Source organism: Molossus molossus, unplaced genomic scaffold (assembly GCF_014108415.1).
Source record: "Molossus molossus isolate mMolMol1 unplaced genomic scaffold, mMolMol1.p scaffold_m16_p_16, whole genome shotgun sequence".
In the NCBI taxonomy this organism is placed as follows: domain Eukaryota; kingdom Metazoa; phylum Chordata; class Mammalia; order Chiroptera; family Molossidae; genus Molossus; species Molossus molossus.
In genome coordinates, this window is record NW_023425351.1 from 51,724,157 (window position 1) to 51,747,661 (window position 23,505).

Consider the following 23,505-nt stretch of genomic DNA (forward strand, 5'->3'; position numbering starts at 1 on the left):
CACTCATTTCAGACCTTCAGATTGTTACTCAAAATTCATCTCTGTGACAACTTCCTGATCATCCTATCTAAACCTTTGTCACACTCAACACACACACACATACACACATACACACCTGTTATAGTCTTCCTTGCTTTATATTTTTTCTTTCTAGCATGTATTACTTTCTGACATACTATCTATTTCATTCATTTACCTTGCTTATTGTCTATCTCCATGAAGAATATAAGTTCCATGAGGACAGGGAATTTTTAATAAAATATTACTGTCATATTCTTTTTTTATTGATTAATTTGGAAGAGAGAGAGAGAAACATCGATATGTTGTTCTACTTATTTATGTATTCATTGGTTGATTCTTATGTTTGCCTTGACCATGGATCAAACCCACAACCTTGGCATATCGGGACGATGCTCTAACCCACTGAGCTACCTGGCCAGGGCTACTGTCATTATTCTTAACGCCTAGGACACTGGATATTTGTTGAAGGCAAACTACTGTCTTGTGAGCACCTCACGTTTACCATCTCTCTTACAATCAGGGCTAGCTTCAAAGTCAGGCTCCAGCACACAGCTCATTTTCCAAGTTAAGTGCATTCCTTCCAGTTCTGCAAGAGTTCCTACTAACTCCTTATTACTTTTAAATTGAGGATCAACAAGTTCAAAATCGGTTTTTCACCATAAAGCCAAATAGAACCAGCTACACAATTGTGAGATCTCAGGCAAAATGAAAATGGGGATTCCCTCATTCAAAAAAATATTAATGATTTTAGGATGGAGACATCAGAGTATTAAAATAAGCATGGGGTCCCGGGAGACTGCACAGGTCACAAGCCCACAGTGCTTGTGGCCCTCCCTACAGGTAAGGTTTTCTTAGAGCTGGATTTTTTGTTTTAACTTACAAAAGAACACAGGGTTTAGTGATCAGAATTCTCCTTTCATGTTTCCCCATGTCCATGTTCCATGATGAGTCTGAATTTTTAAGGTTTAAAGATTCTAAAGGTCAATACAATTGAAATCATTAGTTATATAAATGATATAACCACTCTTTCTAGTTCCAACTCGACCTTTTGGTAATATAATTTTCATGTAGTTATATTTATTTATTTGAACATTATCCCATACATTTCTGTTAATAATCTCACTGGTGTTAAATTTGTTCTATATAAAGATGTAAATATTTTTAAAAATAATATGAAGACCATTAGCTTAGGATAACCATGTTATTACCATGACTCCGCTCTTAAGGGGGAAATAAATGCCTTGCCCCCTATTTTGACGAGAGCAAGTAGAGTGTAGGTGAATGAAAGGGGGGAGAAAAGACATAACAATCTTTCAAAATTCCATTGACAAATATTGTTTTGTGTCATCACAATTGCACAACGGAATATGAAAATTCAATTTCCTCTTTATTTCTGTGCATTTCAAAAACAATCTCACAGGTGTGATCTCTTTCAGGAAAATGATATATTGTATAAATAAGCACTATTTAGAGAGAGATTAAAGAGATGTTCATTCATTCAACAAGAGTTGAATGAAAATCTATATATGCAAATTATAGTTCCTTGCTCTATAAGAAATTTAGGCATTATAAGACAGGGAAGCAGGCTAATTTGCTGAAATGGCAACTTTCCTGAAGATAATTAGCCAAATGACCAATTTGTTAAATTTGCCGAATTGAATGACAGTAGTTTAACAAATATTTAGAAGCTTTCATAGGAGTGTTTGATTTTGGTTACTAATAACAAAATATATGGAAAAATAATACACACAATTTAAATATTGAATATCACCTATTATATGTGTATATGTATTTATTATGTACATATATACCTTTATGTGTATATATGTGTATTTATATGCATACACATATGTATATCTGTACATATTTGTATATAGTTAACTCGTTATAATAAGACTAGTAGGTATAGAGTAAGTTAAGATATCTGGAAGGGACTACTTTAATGAACCAAGTGGTCAGTACAAGTTAAACACAAAAGTGAAATAGGACACAATAGGAGTAACCACATTTTATCTTATTTACTGGTTGACATACTATCTGAGGATATGGTGAAAGAATCTTAAAAATGTTAAAAGTTTGGCAAAGCAAAAATCAACATATAAAGGTTCCTAATCACTTCATTGATACATCCCAAACTTAGAACACTTTTCCTCTTTGTTATAAACAATATGGATTTTTTTTTTTTTTTTTTCTGCAGGAAAGTCTGGTTATTTCAATGGTTCCTCATTAGCAATCAAACCTGAGTATATGATATGGAACAAGGTTTTTCACTTCTGATTTCTTTCATAATGCTTTCAAAGCGCATTTTTAATTTTTTTAATAATAAGACATTTTAAATATTCTTTTTAGTATCATTTAGCCTATTTCTCATACTCCATTTTAATTTATAAACTGAAATTGAATATGAGAAAATCAGAATTTTGGATTACATTGCATTTAAATTACTCTTTAGTGAAATCATCCAATTTAGGTTAACTTAATCTAACTTTAATTTGAAAGCATTAGAAAGGAATCAAAATTAGCTATACAATTCTATATAAAAACTCCCACATTAAATTGTATTTTGGTTATTAATTTTGAAATATACACTTTACATGGTTCATAGCTATTTTTGTTAATAACGCTAAATTATTGGTAAAATTGCTAAGTATTGTTATACATTACAATCTCTAAATTTAGTAAAATTTGCAAATAATGAATTGACAAATTGGCATTCAACTACCTGATGCTTTTAGAGAGAAAAGGGAAAGAGGGAAGAGAACCTGCAGGAATGCCATTTTTCAGGAAGAGATGAAAGGGAAAAATATGAGCTAGAAGTGACTGGAGAGGTAGGAAGAAACCCAAGACTATTAAGAGGAATGGAATTTCAAGAAAGATGTTAACAGTGTCACGTGATACAGAGTTCCAAGAGAAAGAAGGTCTGTGGTACTCTTACGGGGACTATTTCCAGTAGAGTGGTGATGCTGGAAGTCAGTTTGCAAAAAATTATTAGATGGCCCTGACATATTAGCTCAGTTGGTTACAATGTCATCCAGATACACACCTAGGTTGCAGTTGGATCCCTGGTCAGGGCATACAAGAATCAACCAACGAATGTATCAATAGTGGAACAACAAATCTCTTGCCCCCCATCATTAAATAAAAATAATTATTAGATGAATATAATTACCCAAATCTAACAAAATTATTTTTTAACCCTGGTGAGATAGATATAAACTTCTACTTTATTCAAATGTAAGGATCCAGTTTTATTTACTTATTTCAGAGTTCTCTTTTCATTTCTTGTTTTTCCTCCTAGACTTGTCAGATTTAATAAATAAAAAATATGGGATGCTGAGTTAAATTTGAATTTCAGGTAAACAACAATTTTTTTTAGTGTATGTCCTAAGCATCGCAATCCCTCACTAGAAGTCTGCAGAATTGGGGACAATGGAGAGGACAAGAGCCCTAGCCTGGGAGTCACAGCTTGAGTCCTCCTTCTACACTTAGGTGTATGGCTTTAAGCAATTTAACCTTCTGGGCCTGGGGATAATAATACAACAGCAATAGTAATAGTAATAGCCCTTTGGAGATTATTGTGAGTTAAAGTCTCTAGAACACTAGACATGGTGTTTGGGACATCAATAAATGGTAGTGTGGCCCGGCGGGTGTGGCCCAGTGGTTGAGCATCCACCCATGCACCCAGAGGTCTCCGGTTCATTCCCAGTCAGGGCACATGCCCAGGTTGTGGACCAAATCCCCAGTGGGGGGCATGCAGGAGGCGGCCAATGGATGTTCTCGCTCATCAATGTTTCTATCTCCCTCTCCCTCTCCCTTCCTCTGCCTCTAAAGTCAATAAAGAAAAAGAAAAATGTTAGTGTGACTAAGAGATCATCAATATTAGTATGTTTGTTAATTAAAGGGACAGCAGGAACTTATTTGAATGTGAAGGGGAAAATGTGTGAGGTTTGTGTATTAGGTGGACCTTTAAGCCCAACTGGGGTTGATTGATAATCACAGCAGACAGGCTATGAAAGAATGCAGCCCCAGAATTTTAATTTTATTTTTCCTTACAGAAAGAAAAGGTAAGGAAAGGGCGTGTGTGGGGTGGGGGGTTGGGGGGCAGGACTGAGGGAAAACTAGCCCTCTGAGCGCTCGTGCCAAAAGGAGTGGGGTGGCACTCAGGTCTGAGTGCGGGGGTTTCTTGAAAGCGGGCTGGTCCGGCGGGCTCGCCGCTCCGGTGAGGGGCGCGGATCCGTGTGCAAATCCCACGGCTCCGCCCGATCGCCGGGGGCGGGGCGGCCTCGCCTGCGCGCGTGGACGGGGAGGGCGCGCGAGCGAGTGGCGGTCCCCGAGCGCAGCGCAGGCGCGGGCGGCGGCTCGAGCGGCGGCGGGCTGGACTGCGGAGCTCCGGCCGCAATGGGACACCTGTGGCTTTTAGGGACCTGGGGCTTCTGGGGGCTGCTCTTGTGCGCTGCGGACCCTCGCACAGGTAACCCACTCGGGGCGCCAGGGAGGCACGCAGGAGAAGTCCATGCAGACTCAGTCCCTGCTCCTGGGGTCGCGGGAGAGTCGGGACCGCCTGGCACCAGCCCTGGGCCACAGGTGTGGGTGCCCCTGCATGACGAGCCCGGAATCTAAGGACCTGGAAGGCGGGCCTAGCCGAGACTGACCGAAGGAGAGGGCGACACTGCTCTGAATTCATAAGGGTCGCTTGTGTTGAGTTATGGAATCTCACCTCCTCTCCCCTAAGTGACTGTTGAAATGAGACTGAAATTTGGCCCGGGGGAGTAGAGACGGGGGTCTAGGCGAGAGGGACACCCGAGTCCTCCCTCTCACTCTTCGTGGATCCTTTTGCCCCACTGAGGGGAGGTCTCCCAGGACAGAAGTGGGTCTTCGTGGCGGGTGTCAGTCACTTCCAGGGCCAGCTGCCCTGTGCCTTCAAAGTAATACCCAGGAGAGGGCTGGGAGGAGACTGATAAGATAAGAAATTGGAGTTGTCCGTGGAGATAACGGGAGGCTGAACCTGAGATAGGTGAGGAGCAGCGTGCTCTTGGAGATAGGATCCCGCTGGAGTTTCCAACTCGGGGCCCGGCAAGTGCGAAGCGGAACAGCCTTCCAGCTCTTGGCAAAGACAGGCCCGAAGTAGAGGCCCTGGGTCTGGGGCGGGTCTTCTTTGTGTTGGAGAACTGCTGACATTTTAGGTGAAGTCCCCACTAAATTTTTCTCAGGCAGGAATGAACCATACAATCATTTCTTTCACCTTTCTCTTAATTCTGTTTTAAACACTTGATGATTTCTGTGCTTCTTCTTTGTGCTCCCATTTAGATTTTCCCACTCACTCTGAGAATTTGTTACTGGATTTAATAATTGCCAGGTCTGTACAGTTTAAGCAGAAAATAAACTCCACAGTGCACTGTGGATCTGTGAGTTGTTTTAAAGCATTGCTTACAGTTCTCCAATGAAGCCACTCACTCACCCTCTGTCTAGAAGTCTTCATCTTTCCCATAATTGGTTCAGTCTAGCTAATTCATATTTGCCCTTCAAGATGCAGCAGGGGAACCTATTCTTTCCATAAGCTGATGTGATCCAAGTTATATGGATGAAGTGCCCCATCTGAGTCAACCATGGCCCCTCTCTTCTGTCTCTGTACTGTGCAAGCTAAACTTCTGGAAAGTTGGGATTATTGTGCATTTTAATAGCCTCAGGAACCTAACACCATTTGTTGAATGCATTGGTGACCTCTGCATTAAGAACTTCTCTAGCATCAGGAGGGTAGAAAGATCCCAGAAATGATCTTTCCTGCAGTCTTACTTACTCTGTCACAGAAAACAATTTCTTCTTAAAACACAACATTCCCCTTTGTACCTGGGCTATCCTTTGACTCTACTAGCTTTGCACTTTCTACGTGCTTGGGTAACGACCTGTTTCTCCCCAGTGCTATTTCTCCAGCATTGTCTGCCGCTGTGTGGGCTGCTAACTGGAGTTACAGAGCTGCAGTTAGTAGAGCATTACATAAATTTAAAGATTTAATAAATGTTGTATAATATGATAGGTAAGAATGATGAAAACGATCAATGAGTATATATTAATGACTTAACTCCCTGTAATGTCACTGATTAGCAGTAGAGCCAAAAATAAAACATTGGTATATTTACTTTCAGCCTATAGTCTTCATGATATTGTTCTAACAACGTAGTAATATATAGCATGAAATTTTACTCTTGGAATGAAGGACCTGATCATTTTACCTCTACTGCATTTTAATATCTTTCAGATGGCTCTAAAATAATTCCTAAAGTCACAGAAATAATACCTAAATATGGCAGCATAAATGGAGCAACAAGACTAACTATCAAAGGAGAAGGTATGGTTGCCTTTTTTTTCATTTTTTTTGCCAAGGTTGAGGTATTTTAAAGACTATTTCACATTTAGAGCCTTATGATTAACAACAACAACAATAAAATCCACTGGAGTTATTTCTCCACTTGGCCAGGGTGCTAAAACTCTTATCGCTTTTAACAGCTAATGAAATCACCAAGAGTTTCTCTCAACATGATCATCTAAATTCATATTATAAATACTTGATTAATTCTAAGATCTGGATTCTAATGACTGAACTGAAAGGAACATGTTTAACTCAACTCTGTAATTATTTGCTTCGCTCTTCGTGGGTCTAATAATATTTCATTTGTTTTTATATCAAATAAAACATGTTGGGGGTTTGGGGATAGAATGTTGGTAAGAGGGTATTACAGAGAAATAAAATGGGAATGAAGGAGAAAGGAGAAAGAATGACAGCAGTCCCTTCCCCTGCCACCAATTATTATATACTTCATCAAAGCACGGGTTATGTGTGACTCTCTCCTTGCCTGGTCTTGAGGTGAAAACATATTAAGCAATCAGTGAATATATTTAATTACTATGATTAAATAGAAATATGTGGTTCTTTTAACAACATGGCCTTTGGAATCTAAATGGTTGTAGCATTCAGGTGCTTACAAATTTCTGAAGGATGAGAAAGAAAAATTTAAAAATAATATTAACAAAAGCTATTACTTAGTCTGTAAGAAGAAGAGAAATGAGAAGCTTTTGGAGTAAGAGAATTGGCAAAGCAAGATATTTAATTCTGTTATATATTGATGTCTTTCAATATTTCTAAGTAATATTTCTGCAGAATTCAACTTCTCAGTGATATACTTAAAATAGTTTATGCCTCTAAATTATGAACAATGTATTTTGAATTAAAGTGTTCTTTTTTAGAGTTAAATACCTGGAGACAATGTATTTGTTAAAGACTATTTTTAAAATGTCTTTGTCCATAGCTCCTTTATATTATAAAGTGCTGGGAACAAAATGTGCTTGAAAGCTATTAGTACTTAAAAAATTTTTTTTATTTATTGACTTTAGGAGAGGAAGGGAGAGAGAGAAATACCGATTTGTTGTTCCTCCCACTCATGCATCCACTGGTTGATTCCTGTATGTGCCTTGACCAGGAATCAAACCCCAACCTTTGCTCATCAGGACCATGCTCCAGCCATCTGACCTACCTGGGCAAGGGCAAAAGCTACTGGGTTTTTAACAGAGATTTACATGTCATGAAAGAAATACCCAGATTAAAACAAAACAATAAAACTACCTGGCTATTTTCTTCTATCTAGAGACCTGAACTTTTTTTTTTATCCAAAAGCCATAGCTTAAGTATATAAATTCAGATCATCCCTTGTTAGAAATAGAAAAAAAATAAAACAAACAAATGAACACTCTATTCTTAAAGCGGTTTGGAAGAATACCTTTATGAATCTAGCTATAACCTTTGTTCTTCCGTGTCTCTAAGGCTCAGGAGTAATACTGTGAAGCACAAAGCGTCACGGCAAATTTCTAGTTTTCCTGTCAGTCTCAATTTATAGGTGCCTTTGGTAGAGAAATCTAGATTAGTTCAATTCTATTGGAATTGCAGATATGAGCAGCCCCACCCAGATTTGTCTTCCCTCTCCTTGTTTTTCTCAGAGGCTGAGTCTAAATACTGTTTGATGTAGGTTTGGGGGACCCGTGATATATATACAGAATGTGTATAGAGCAATGATAATGAATTTGCAAAACACACCTCTAGCTACATGAATATGGTACTTAACAAAGTTTATTTATCTGTTCTGTCTCTAACCAATGCTTCATGTTTAGAATTACACACAGAGCCAAGTTATTACCCACACAAGAACACTTTGGAGATGAAATTGTAAATGCCAGATGATTACCCAAATGTTGGTCCCATATGATTTATTATTTTTTATTATTTTTATTTATTTATTTATTTTTTGTACGTGTTCCTAGTGGGAACCAAACCCAAGACTTTTTGGTCCGCAGGCCAACATTCCAACCGCTGAGCCAAACTGGCCAGGGCCCATGTGACTTTTTAAATGTTTTATTTTTGTAAAAGTTATGATGAAAAAGTAAACTATTACAGATATGTTTGATTTAGAAAGTGGTTTCTCTGAAATTTCACCCTCTAGAAAGATCTACTTTAATATTTTGGTGTATCCAAATGACTTTTGGCTTTTTCCATGCATAGTATTGACCTTTACAGGCAAAAATTTGCTACTGTATCACTTTGTTCTAAAGGCTGTGCCTCAGGAACCAAAGATACATAATTTTACAGTTATTACGCCCAAATAAAAGTGTTTTGTGTAATGGCATGATCATAGAAATACTTGTGTGTCCTTCTAAGATGACTGATTTGTGAGGTTGTGTTATTATTTGTATTAGTTCTAGAGTGTTTCTAACTATTGGTTTTATTACATTATATTCAAACCTTGTGTTTGTCAATTGTCTTCCTTGGCATTTATCATGTTTCCCTTTATTTAAAAATATCACTAAGATGGAAGAAGTAACATTTTACTGTTGGGTATTTTTTCAATATTTTCCTATTACAGTGTCTGGCATATATATTTTTGTTAATGTGAAATGCTGAATTACACAGTTTTTATAATGTTATGGAAACCACATGGCTATTGTGAATATTGAAATGGATGATGTATCTGAGTCACCCATATATAGTATATGCTCCATAAATTGGAGCTGCTTAATTGTGATTATTCTTTTGCATGTATGTTATAGGTTTAATTTCATTCTTTAGGAGTTTCTTCCATCACGCTGCACCTTTTCTTCCCATTGTTTTCAATGTTGCAACTTATAAGTAGCTTTATACACTCTCAACCCCACTCTTTCTAAGTAGAGAAACCGAGATAGCCTGAATTGTACATGGCAGCCGACCTCTTCCATGAAGGCAGCCCAGGCTGCTATCAGGAGGCCCAGGTTTTCGTGCCTGGCAGGTCTTGTCTCCAGTTTTTCTGCAAAAGAAAACAAACAAACACATCAACATGTTAGGAATTTCCATTTAAAGTCTCAACTTTTTCTGTTCCCAGGGTACACCCAACCCTTCCTGTAATCTTTGTGCTTTGGAGCACTTCCAGAGGTATCTTCTTTATGCCCAATTATTTATTTAGAATTATGCTTTTAAATTAAAATTCTTTTAAAAGGTGATTACTTTGAATTTTTTAAATTACAATTTTAAATTAAAATTATTTTTAAAGGTGATTCCTTTGTATTTTTTTAAACTCTGGAATTAGCTAAAAAAAAATAGAAATATTTCTATGTTTTTTTTAGCAAAATTTATAATGAAAATATTTACAAAAATCTTACTGATTTGGTTTGTATGTTTTCCATAGATTTTACTCCTAGGAAATATATATATATATGTATATATGTGTGTGTGTGTGTCTGTATATATATATATATATATAGAGAGAGAGAGAGAGAGAGAGAGAGAGAAACAACGAAACAACTCCTAAACTAAACACATCATCTTTTGTTAGTATTTTTTAGAGTTGTATTTGTCTTAGGGAAGCTGAAGAACACATCTGCATTACCATATCATTCATGTGACATGTACCTAATAGGAAAATAATACATACATCACATCCTGAGCAACACCACAATGAAAATTTTCCATTCTTTAGTTAGTTGCCAAGCAGCCTTCTGTGTGCTCCAAACTCAATGTGAACTCCAAAGATAAGCAGAAGTTGGCAGAAGAAACGAGCAGGTTTACAAGTTGCTGCTTTCCTGTGTTTTCATGTGTCTTCTCATAATTCCACTTTAGCAGTAACTGCCTTTCTAGATTCAAGACCTTGAATTCAGTGCAAATATCTTTTTAGATGTTAAACTGATGCTTATATTTGTACCTTAGTCTATGCTGGATGAATAATGTTCAGTTAATATTTATTTATTTTTTTATCCTCACCTGAGGACATTTTTCCATTTTTTGTACAGATAGAGTGGGAGGGAGAGAGAGGAAGAGAGAGGGGGGGAAACATCGATGTGAAAGGGACACATCGAGTGGCTGCCACCCGCACGGCCAACCAGGGCCGGGGACAAACTGCAACCGAGGCACATGCCCTTAGCGGGAACCGAACCCAGGTCCCTCCGGACCGCAGGCGGACGCTCTAACCGCTGAGCCAAACCGGCCAGGGCCAGTTAATATTTCTTAGAAAAAAATGATGTTTATTAAAATCCCTACCTTTTGTTGAGTTTCTGCTTACTTTTTCTACATATAAAGGATAGGAGAGCAGCTAAGAACATAGGGTCTGGAGAAAGTTACACTGGGTAACAACTAATAGCTTTGTAATGTGCATTTTAAATATTATTTTTCTCTGAATATCACAAATGTACCTGGTTGGCATCTACAACCTGGGTTCAAATCCTGGGCCCCACTTATTACTTCTCTGTTGTTTTTTAAAAGGGATATTAACACTGAACCTAAAACCCAGGATTTTTATGACTAAGAGCAGATATCAACTGAGCTCTTAACATATGAGCCATGTTAAGCTATATAAATAAAGATTATATATATATATATCCTCATTTAGTCTTCCTGACAATCCAATAAGTAGATTATGGTGGTCAGTTTTCTGATGAGAAGACTAAGACTGAGAGAGCCGATATGTAAAACTCTAATGCCCAAGGTCATACTGCAAGGAAATGCTGGAGCTGGCATTCCAACCCGGCTGTCGGTATCCAAATGCCCTTTCCTTAAAGGGCACCGTCCTTGACATGCAGCTTTATCAGAGCAGGAGTTTAGGGACGTGGCATTTGGTGAACATCTGGCACAGTGAAGTCCTACTTTCTACACTAAACCAGGCAACATTTGTGCTTTCTTTCTTTTTTTTTTTATCCTCACCCGAGGATATTTTTCCATTTTTTGTACAGATAGAGTGGGAGGGAGAGAGAGAGAGAAACATCGACGTGAAGGGACACATCGAGTGGCTGCCACCTGCACGACCAATCAGGGCCGGGGACAAACTGCAACCGGAGTACGTGCCCTTAGCGGGAACCGAACCCGGGTCTCTCCAGACCGCAGGCCGACGCTCTAACCGCTGAGCCAAACTGGCCAGGGCAACATTTGTGCTTTCTAACAGACCTTTGTAGAACACTGAAAATGTTCAGTAATTTAAAAGCAGTCATACAACAGACATCTGGCAACCCCCTTCAGCCACTTTGACTATTAAAGGTTATTTAATGTGAGCACATATTGTAGTGGTGATTGTTGAAACATATTTGAGAACTACTGACAATTTAAGATAAATACTTAATATTTATTTTTTTCTAACATTAATAATGTAAATACATAGGATTTAGAGAGTTAAATCTACACCTCTGGGTTTACCTTCTTTTTTACACTGATTTTAAGTTTGTTATTGTACTTGGGGAACAATATGTTCTATAGGTGATTAAGTTCTGAAATTTAAATAGTTTATAGGTTTACATCAACTACATGATGCAACTCTTTTGGTATAAAAGAAAAATTTTCATAATTTCAAAAGTATCATTAGTAATCAATGGTGGTATTTTAGTGTTAAGCACTTGTGATACTCAGAGAAAAATAATATTTAAAAATTCACATTTAAAAATATGTTTTTATTAATTTTAAAGAGAGAGAGGAAGGTAGGTGGAGAGAGAGAAAGAAACATTGATCAGCTGCCTCCTGCATGTCCCATACTGGGGCCTAGCCTGAAACCAGGGCACATGCACTGACTGGGAATTGAACCTTCAACCTCTTGGTGCATAGGAAGATGCTCAACCAACTGAACCACACCGGCTGGGCAAAAACGCAGAATTATAACTCAGAATTCAGGAATTTTAGATTTTGAAGTAATCAGGGCAAAAACTATTTACAAACTTAACTTTATTCCAAAAAAATATTATGACCTAGATAGCTTCATAGGTTCAGTTTGTATACTTCAATAGTATTAAGTATCTTTTAAACATTTTTATTAGGAGAATATTTAATTACAGGATTTTATTAATAGAACATTATCCAGTTAAATTTTTTCATAGGTTTATTTTAAAATTAATGTTGTTTTAACAATATAAAATACTTTATATAGTATAAAATTACTTAATTTATGTTTACATCCAAATCTAGTTTTTTTTGTTTATTTGTTTATTTTTTTACACATAAGGAAGGGAAGGAGAACAGGAGAGAAACATTGATGTGAGAGAGACACATGGATTGGTTGCCTCCCACATGACCCTGACCCAGGCCGGGGATCAAACCTGCAACCCAGGTTCGTGCCCTTGACCAGAATTGAACCTGGAACCCTTTGGTCCACAGGCCAACACTCTAACCTCTAAGCCAAACTGGCCAGGACCCAAATCTAGTTTTGAATTTTTATATATTTATAGTAAAATGAAAATAACTTTCTGCTCTGTTGTTTTTCATATCATCCATTTTTCTGTTTCTATTGGGTCACACCTGTCAGCATGCAAACATACTACTATTTCACCCACCTGCAAAAAGTAAAATCACCAACCTTCTTCTTCTACACTCCTCTCCATCTACCACCCAATTTTTCTGCTCTCCTTTACAGTAAAACTCCCCACAAAGATTTCCAAGATTTGTTCTCTTCACTTACTGTCCTCCATCATCTCTTGAACACATGGGAGACAGTCATGTATTCATCACTCATTGATATAGCATCTTCACTCCTGCCCCCACTCCACTCTCGCTCCTGTCCCAGGTCTATACTCTTAGAAGAGCATCTAGTGACTCTTGGGAAGTGTAAGATCATGCCTCTCCTGTGTTTCAAAGCCTCCAGTGGTTCTCCACTGATAAAAATAATCCCAATGCTCCCATTTCTGGTCTCATCTCCTATCCTTCTCCTCATTCCTACTTCTTTAACCGTAATTGCTAATTCTTGAATTCACAAACTTGCTCCCATCACAGAGCCTTGGAACATCTTGTTCCCTCTATTTAAAACGCACTTGCCATAGGTATTGTCATGCCTTACTCCTTCTGAGAAGCTTCCTTCACCATCTATATCACATGTTTCCTGTATCCCAGAAACAGGATTGGAAGATCACAAACAGGATAGTTTTGGAAAGAGGCATGTGAATGGACTCATGGTAGTGAACACAAAGCATGCAGATCTATATGTCTCAAGCTGATTCCCACAAGAAAGCATTCCCACAGAGGAAACAGAACAACCAGGTTGACTGCATGACTCAGCCAAGAGCTGCTCTACTTGGCCACCCCAGTACTTGTGAAAAGGGCTCAAGGATAGTGTGGTCATGATGATTGATGGCTGTGCATGGGCCAACACTGTGGAATTCCTGTCGCCAAGGCCGAGGTGCCTACTACTGTTGCTGAACACCTGACCTGCCAGTAGCAGAGACCAACACTGAGCTCTCCAGACCGTCCTTCATGAAGTTCACCCAGCCACTTAGTGACAAGTTGTCTGCATCACTCTCCTCTCATGGAAAGAGCAGAGGTTCATTATAGCTGGAACTGGCACCTGCTCCAGACACGGGTCTCGCCTTCTCTTTCCGCAGTACTTTTGCCAGCTCCATCTTCTGAGAGCCTAGAGAGTCTGATTTACCGTCACGAGAGTCCACAAATAGAGCCTCAGAACAAGGAATGCATTTTATAGTGAAAAAGTAATGATAACAGGTGTATGACCCTGAAGCCCGAGTCACCCTGAAACATATGGCTCAGTAGAATGATGAAATGGCCCAGCTGGGGATCTTACCCATCCTTTCATCCTAAAGGTCTGAACCCTTAGCTGCCTTGGCCTTGTTAGGTTGCGGTTGCCGTAAATGCCTCTTCACACTTATCACTGGACGTTAAAGCCAAGAGATTCCTCCACGAACGTCATGAATTCCAAACATACTCCTCCTTATCCTGTGGGATGGGATGTCGTCCTCTATTACATGCTATGCAGTGAGCCAATGGCCGGTACATACTGTTGATTCGCCAATAGATAGAATACAGAGAGCTGGGAGTGAAGGGTTGCCTCCCATTACTATCACTCCCAGTGATGCAGGAATTGAATCTGTGCTTTCTGTCCCTGCAGTTTTAGATTCTGCTGAATTTGGGGTCTGAGTTTCTGTTAGAAAAATGTTTCTGCCAAGGCTCCCAATATAGGTTCCACTGAACTAAAACTACTGCTACTCCTGATCAGTTTGAATTCATCACACATAATTAGTAGACAACTAGAGATAATCAGTTCTGATGATCATGCTTTACCTGATGCAGATAAGGAGGAGTATGTCTGGAATTTACAACATTGGTGGAGGTATCTCTTGGCTTTAATGTCCAGTGATAAGTGTGAAGAGGCATTTATGGCAACCGCAACCTAACAAGGGCAAGGCAGCTGAGGGCTCAGACCTTTAGGACGAAGGTTAGTGTCACTCCATTAGCTGAAGTGCTGACTAAGGGTGAGGGAAGTCTATAATGGGTGCTAGAGAGGGGACATGTAAATGTTCATTATAGCCTCAAGACCGAGTTGTATTAGAGTGGCCTGCAGCTTGTCCCACTAACACTCTTGTATGAAATCCTTAGCAGAGCTCTCAGCTGGATACCACCTTGGAGACCTGGTTGCACTTAAAGTATAGAGCATGAGAATTTCTGTATGGTGCAAGGAGTGGACTGCATCAGGTGCCTTTTATGCTCAGCCTCACATCCTCTTGTTCTCACCTCAGATTCTAGCCACAGCTGTGGCAAATAGTTTCCTCTGTACTCTGACTCAATTTATACTTTCAGATTCTTGCCTCAAGTTCTCAGAGCGTGACTTTTTCTACTGTCCCAGGGCTTCTCCAAGAGAGGGACTTCGGACTTGAATCCCACATGGCGTATAAGCTGCCCGAAAGTGCAGGAAAGGTTATTTCCCCAGAGGTAACCCTCAACTAATGGGGACAGGACTTGATGAATAAGTGCGTCTTGCTGTTGATTCTTTGTTACCAGCAAGACGAGCCCCAGTTGTCCTCCGTGGTGCCCAGCTCTTCTTTCTTCATGTTTCACTCTCCCTTGTCTGTAAGAGATCACCACCCATATAAACTGCTTGCAAGTCCTCACCTCAGATTTTGTTTTATAGGAACTCATGGCAAATAGTGTTCTAGCATTCCCTCATGCAACTCTTTTATCCCTGTCAGCATGCTTTTTTCATAGTAGCTGTCTGCACTGGATATAGTATATAGCTTCCGATGGTATATATATATGTACATATATACATGTTTATATATTTGTATATAAAATATTTGTTGCCCTGACCAGTGTGACTCAGTTGGTTGGGTGTCATCCTGTCCACCAAAGGGTTTCTGGTTCAATTCCCAGTCTGGGCACATGCCCAGGTTTCAGTCTTGATGTAGGGGGCGTGCAGGAGGCAGCCGATCGATGTTTCACTCTCACATCAATGTTTCTCTCTTCTCCCTTCCTCTCTCTCTGAAAATCTATTTACTATTCTTTTCTGCTGTCTAAGTCTAATATTTCTCTTCTAAAGAGGATTACAATTATAGAGATAAATATGATATAAGCTAACTGCTTACTTCAGTACTATTCCTTATTATTTATTGAATAATTCGATATTGAATGACAATGGTTAGATCTCTAAAAACAGAATCCATTAATAATAATTTAGTGTTGTCTGGCTTGTGTGGCTCAGCAGATTGAGCATCATCCCATGGACTGAAAGATCCTAGTTCGATTCCCAGTCAAGGCACATGCCCAGGTTGTGGGCTTAATCCCCAGTAGGGGGCGTGCAGGAGGCAGCCAATTGATGTTTCTCACATTGATGTTTCTATCTCTCTCTCCCTTCCCCTATAAAAAATAAATAAAAACATATTAAAATAATAATGATAATTGAGTGTTTTTACTTTTTCAGGTTTTGCTCAAGCAAACCAGTTTAACTATGGAGTTGATGAGGCTGAGCTGGGAAACAGTGTGCAGTTAGTTTCTTCTTTTCGATCCATTTCTTGTGATGTAGAAAAAGATGCAAGTCATTCAACTCAAATTACATGCTATACTAGGTATGTTTTCAAGTATCTTTTATAACATCCTTTTTATCATATCAGAATTACATTTATGCATATTAGTAGTATTATAATAGTTGTATCACTCTGGCTGTTAATATTTTCCTGATTATCAGCTATTTTTTATTTCATGATGTTTAGACCATTTTCTACCTTTATTGCATTCAATTATAATGCTCTTTCCACATATTGGCATAAAATATATTCTAAATTCTTGTCCAGTTTATTAGCGCTATTATCATTATTGATCTCTTTTAGAAGATAAATGGCTGCTATTAAATTGTAATGATGCTCCTCAAAATATCAAAATTATGCTTTCCTGTCAGGTTTGATGAATTTTGTTCAATATCATGACATAGTCATTAAGATTAAAGACGGTCATTGTGTATAGTGACATTTCAAGTTTTTTACTATTAGCCCAAATTAATGTTTGTTATTAGCAACATAGGGGAAAAATTAATCATTTTAAACTACAACTTTCAATCTTGTAACATAAAGCATATATTTCAGAGGATTTCATCTACTTTGGGCTTGTTGGCTTTTTTTTTTTTGACAGCAAAAGCTTACTTATGGAGAAACTTGATTAAAAGTTTTCTTTAAACAAAGCAAAGTGATATGCTACTATTTTAAATTATTATTATTACATTTGTTGTTTTTGCATTTATTTTACTTTTCAATAAGCGTCAATGCACTTAGAATAAGCACTTGCCTGAGGTCCACGATTTAGAATTTGCAGTGTGGAATTTAGGATGGAGATCAGTCTTTCATAATGTAAAGTAGAATTTGACTGTCCACCAATTAAAGTTTTAGACACCTCTCTTCAAAAATGACAAGCAGTCTGGGGTAGTATTTTTTCATTAGTACTATACATACAATAAAACAGTTATTGCATTTCTTATATGTTCTTCGTTTGCCTTCCAGGGCAATGCCAGAAGATTCCTACACTGTTAGAGTCAGTGTGGATGGGGTTCCTATTACCGAAAATAATACCTGCAGAGGTCACATCCACAGCCGAGCATGCCGCTTCTATGTATGTGGGAGCTTGTCTTTAATTCACAGAGAATTGATCTTACACTTCCCTTCATGTGGAACTGGGCTTTCACTTTTTAATTTTACAGATTGTTACCTGTGTCCGCACTTAAAAATATGTTAACATGTAGCTAAGGATATTTTCACTCAGTTTTAATTATCTTCCATAGTGATAGAATCGCTTTCATTATTTCTGATTTGTTTCTCCCTCCTCTAAATTAATTTTATTAATGGATTGAACTTTTATACTTCTAAATTATTTTCTTAGTTACACTATTTCTTCTCTTCATTTCTATTCTTTGTTTGATTCTTCTTTTTTTCTATTTTCACTGGAACCACCTTCATTTTTAATAGAAACATAACAAGTTTTTTTCTTTCTCCTGGAAGCATTTCTCTCCTTTTGCCACTTTAAAGTGTGAAAGAATAAGTCTGAAGTCATTCTTAGCCTTGCATTTGAAAATGTATCTGTTTTCTTGTTAGTCTAAAAATCTGTCCTTTTACTTGTAAGTGGAGATCTGGGCATTCTTCAGGTTGTGCCTGGATGAGAATGGAGGGACAACAGATATTTCTTGAAAGTTGACTTTGTGCTAGCTTATTTTGTTTGTATTATTTTGTATCCATGCCTCCCTTTCTGCATCAACAACCCCCCACCTCCAAAATACTGTCTTTCTTAAAAATGTTGCCCATATTTCTGTTTGTTTTGTTTTGTTTCCTGTTTCTGTGGTGTTTCTGCAGATGGACTCTTCTTGATCTATTTCTAGTCCATTTGTTTTCTTCTGCGTAACAGTAGTCCCCCCATGATCCTTGGAGGGTAAGTTCCAAGACCCCCACTGGGTGCCTGAAACTGCAGAGAGTACCGATCCCCGACCAGCCTCTCCCACTCTGCTGGCAACGTGGCAGCAGCTTCGTTGGCTAATGCAGAAGTTTTTGCATTTTTCAGTCTAAATCTATTCTTGAATCTGTGTAACCACCCCTCACTTGCAGTAAATGGCCTGACATCACTTGATTCAGGGGATCCCTTGCTGAACTCTGCCTATAACTGTTTTTATTTCCTTACTAAACCAAGAATTTTCACCTTTTCGCTAAAGGAAGCACTTTACAGCTTCTCTGGCATATCCAAAGGGCCAGCTTCACTGTTCTTGTGCTCTGGGGCGATCTTTAAGTAAAATAAGGGTTATTTGAACACAAGCACAATGAAACTGTGACAGTTGATCTTATAACCAACAGGGCTCCTAAGTGACTGACGGGCAAGGAGCGTGTACAGCGTGGTGACACTGAACAAAGGGAGGATTCTTGTCTGGGGCAGGATGGAGTGGGACTACTGGGATTTCATCACAATAGACAGAACAGTACACAATTAAAAACATATGGATTATTGATTTCTGGAATTGCCCATGTAATATTTTTGGACCCTGGTTGACCCATGGGTAACTAAACTTGCGGGTAAGGGGGGACTACCCTTTTCGTTTTTAAGTGTAGAATTTGACCTGTATGTATCTCGGTTACTGAGGATTCTTTATTTTGCCCATCAGCTCTGCTCTTTACCTATTTGGTATTCATTTTCTTTTTCACATGGTAGTCTATATCCCTTTTGCAGTACTTATTTCTCATCCTTCCTTTGGAAAATAAGTTGGCATATGTTTACTTAGATAATAATAACCAATAATTAATATGTAATTGACTGTGTGCCAGGGGCAGTCTAAGTATGTTATAAATATTTGCTCTTGACTCTCACAACAATCCGGTAACTGTATCCTTTTATTATTATCACCATTTTATGGACAGTAAAACAGAAGTTACATCACTTACCTAAAGTCATACAACGCGGGGGTGGTAGAGCTCAAATTTTAATTCAGACAGCATCACTTCAAAACTGACTCTCAACCACCGTCCCCTCCTGCCTCGCACACGTGCTTGTATATCTCCAGGAGGTATGTGTTAGTTTCCATTTGCTGCCGTGAAAATGTACCCAAACTTAGTGGCTTGCACAACACAGCTTTATTACTTTCCCGCTTTGTAGGTTAGACATCTGGGGTCTCAGTGTGCTAAAATCAAGGTGTCCGGAGCTCTGCATTTCTTCTGGAGGCTCTAGGGGAGAATTTGTTTCCTTTCCTTTTCCGTCTTCTACTCCAATGATTTTCAGCCTTTTTCATCTCATGGCACATAAACCAAGTATTAAAATTCTGTGGCACACCAAAAAACATTTTTTTGCTGATCTAACAAAATATAGGTATAATTTGGATTCATTCCTACCAGATGGCTGTTGTTGTGTTGGCTATTGTCGTGCTTTTATTCGACAATCTAAGGGAGAAGAGGTCTGTGCCCCTGACTGAATAGTCAGGAACTGCATGTTTTAAAAATTCTTGCGGGGCACCGGTGTGCTTCTTGTGGCACACCACTTTGAAAATCGCTCTTCTAGGCTGAGGTCGCCCGCATTCCTTGGCTCGTGGTCCCTTCCTGTGCTTGCAAAGTCAGCAGTGGTGGTGGAGTCCCTATCACATTGCAGCGCCCTGACCTGTTCCCATTGTCGCGTCTCCTCCGACTCTGGCCCTTCTCTCTCCCTCTTCCATTTATAAGGACCCTTGTGATTACATTGAGCCCAGCCAGATAACAATCTTCCTATTCTAAGATCAACAAATTAGCAACTTCAATTCCATCTGTAACCATCTGTCCTGTAACCGAACATATTCACGGTTTCCAGAGACGTAGAGGCATGGACCTCTCTAGGGGGCCATTAGTCTGTCACAAAATACTAGTCTCCATCACCCTGGTGGCTTCCCTGGAATTCTGCTCTCTTCCAGTTCTCATTTGCTGTCCCAGTTCTTATGAATTATACCTGCACTGTTCTGAAACAGTATCGAAAGCTCACTTTGATGGTTTTCCCCCAAGTTTTGCTTCATGTTTTTGAAATATGCATTATTATTTTTCTTCTTGGGCTTAATCCAAAATAGGCTTTCTTTCATTTCATTCTACCAAATTCCTAAAGTCTTTACCAGAGAGCCTTATCACTGTGGTTTGACTTACACTGATAACAAAAAGATGCTTGAATTTTCAAACTGCAAGCTAGAAACACTTTGAAATGAGGGAGAATTTTAAGGGAATAGGGAAAAGATCTTGAATAATCAGAATAATATTCTAAATTTTATTTCTTAGATGTAAAAAGGAATATTTTGACAGTCATTTTGTGGATACTGCTTAAATATAAATAATGTAAGAAGCACAGATATTCCATAAAACAAGGAAAAAAATAGAGCTAAGACTGCTTATTGAAATTATTATTTTACAGGCAAAAAGTTTCAGAACCCCAACAATAAGGAGGATCACACCTTTATCTGGAACTCCAGGTCTGTTATATGACAGCTAAAATATCTTTTTGGTTTGTAGTAATTAATTAATTTACTTTTGTATAAAATTATTATAACGTCTGAAAATTTATAAATAGCATTTTTTTATTGTACAGTTACACCCAATATTTTTATAAAATTATTTTCAATGGCTGCATCTGAATCTACTATAGTGTATTTAACTATCTTTCTATTGGACATTTAGCTGTCTTCTAGTGTTCATTATAATAATTATAGTTATCCCAGTTTATAATTCCAATAAGAATATGTGAGAATGCTTTTTCTGTGACCTGATAATTATAATTATTTTCAAGTATTTATATGAAAAATGTAAGCTTTAAAAACAATTTCCAATTTTTTGATTTATGTAATTAAATATATTTTTTACTTACTGACTGTTGGTATTTCTTCTTTTATAAATTACCTGTTTTTTTCCTTGGCTTAAATTAAGGCTAGGGAACTTTTTTATATTAGATTATGAGAAATTTAAGGATATTAACCATTTATATGCCATATATATGGGACATATTTTTTAATTTACCATTTGCTTTTAAAATTAATCAATAGTTTTTCTGTAATTCAGACACTTTTAATTTTTATTATCAAATCTGTAAATCTTAACCTTTGTTAGTTTTTCCTTTGCATTTATGTTATAGAAGACTCACAAATCCCAATTATGAAAATATTACATACATTTTCACTTATTTTTTAAGAGTTTTTATGGTTTTATATTTTATATTTAATTTTTATTTCATCTAAGATTGATTTTATTTTTTTAATATAAAGTAGGGGTTCTTATTTACTCTTTTCCAATTAAATCACCCATGACCTCAGTGATATTTATTGACTAATTCATCCTGTCAGGAAACATCTCTTTATAAATATTTATAGATACTTCATTATAGATACTTCATTAATACTATGAATATTCATTTATGTTTTATTTTATTTGCTAGAACTTTCAGAACAATGCTAAGCAGTAGTGGAGGACATGACATATGAGTATTTGGATGCTCGTTTTATTGGAAGACCCTCTAATGTTTTGGTAGTAAGTGTGTAAGCATATGAGTAGATAATTGTACACCGAAATTTTTGTCTGTTTTTAGGTACACTAATCACAATCCAAGGCAGAATCTTCACTGATGTCTATGGAAGTAATACTGCACTAAGCTCAAATGGGAAAAATGTTAGGATTTTGAGGTAAATTATTGATGTGGAAATATATTCTTATAACTCACAGACAGGATATGATATTCCAAAAATAATGGGTCAAATTGTATTAAAAACTACTACAGTGAAATTAACCAGTGTTTTTTGCAGCCATATTATAGAAAGAAAAATAAACTGTTGGAGGATGCATTGACATGGAAGCATCATTCTTTTTCTATGATGGGTTTTATTAATAGAAGGTACATGGAAGCAAGTGCCAGAGCAATTCAGTTAAAGTCACAGAACTTTATTATTAGGGATTTCTGTTACTCAATTGAACTGCCTCATTTTGCACACATTAAAAAAAAACCACACTGAATCCTAGAGGTCCAAATCTTAGTCAAGATCAGGAAGAGAACCCAAGTCTGCTAACATGCCATTTGTGGCTTATACTGTGCCATGGTTTGCAGGAGACTGCTAAAGCTAAGAACCATTATTAACTATTAACAGGCTTCAGTTTGAATCCTAGTTCTTCCATTTACCAGCTGTGGACCAGACAGTAACACTGGCTAGTTATTTAACATCAAAAACAATTATCTACATTTTGGACTGGAAACTAGCATTTTGACTAGAGTTCTTGTCCTGTAGCATGGGTGGGGTTACCGCAGTTCCCCCTTAAAAGACTGAAAGTCTGTTCATTTCCTATAGAAGGAAGCATAGAATCAGTATTATGACTTTCAAGTGCTTCATGCTTACTGAATACATATATAACATGGGTAAATAGAAAAATTAAACAATAATTCAGATAGCACACATACATGTACATTTGCATAGATAATTTTGTAAAACATGCAATTTGAAAGGTTTTACTAAATGAAATAAAGTTTATTTATCTGAAATTCTATAAGGTATAAGTCTCAATTAAATAACATTTGCATGAATCTATAATCTGGAAATGTTCGTATTGATTCCTTCTATATAAGAAAATAACTACTAAATAGGTAAATAAAGATTTAACATTTTATATAGACAATGTAGCATAAGTAGAGATTTTGTTTGCTGCCGTATAACTGAGTGTTATGAATGGTTTACAATCTAATTCTTAAGTGGGATTTTGTAAATCATCCTTTCCCATAATACTGCCAAGAAATAGAAAGTTTAACTTTCAAAGAGAGATTCCTTTTTTCTCTTACTGTAGCTGAAGTTACTTCTGTTTAACACAAAGGAATGGGTGGAAATTATGTCATAAAATCACAGAACTGAACTCAGCAGGTACCTCAGAGGTCAGGCTACCCAGCTCTCACACTCTGGAAACCTGGAAACACTATGTATTCATATAGAAAGAATTTCAGACACCTAATAATGGGAGGAGAGAACACCTTTGACCTGCATTTATCTCATTTTTACCACATTAATTGTGCCTGAATTTCATTAGCATGAAGCAGTGGACCATGTAGTAGGCAGGAAGTCAGGGGACCCCAGTGCTCTAGCCGCTTCTGCTACTCACAAGTCTTGTCAATTCTGCCAAATCTCCAAATTCAGAACAGGTACAAATTATAGAGGACATGCAAATGACTACAGTGATCTAGTACCTACCAAGGAGATTTTGATCTAAAATACCAGA

General features: G+C 37.6%; 1 protein-coding gene across 3 annotated transcripts in view; it reads left to right on the top strand.

Moving 5' to 3' along the window:
* The first annotated feature begins 4,381 nt into the window (after positions 1-4,381).
* Positions 4,382-23,505, top strand: part of PKHD1L1 (PKHD1 like 1) — a 140,467-nt gene continuing 121,343 nt past the window's right edge. For all 3 annotated transcript variants that reach the window (XM_036264471.1, XM_036264470.1, XM_036264472.1), the window contains exons 1-6: positions 4,382-4,492; positions 6,278-6,367; positions 16,212-16,356; positions 17,281-17,389; positions 20,675-20,732; positions 21,839-21,932. In XM_036264471.1, coding sequence (XP_036120364.1) covers positions 4,420-4,492; positions 6,278-6,367; positions 16,212-16,356; positions 17,281-17,389; positions 20,675-20,732; positions 21,839-21,932 — 569 coding nt within the window. In that variant the 5' untranslated portion in view covers positions 4,382-4,419. The remainder of the gene's footprint in view (positions 4,493-6,277; positions 6,368-16,211; positions 16,357-17,280; positions 17,390-20,674; positions 20,733-21,838; positions 21,933-23,505) is intronic.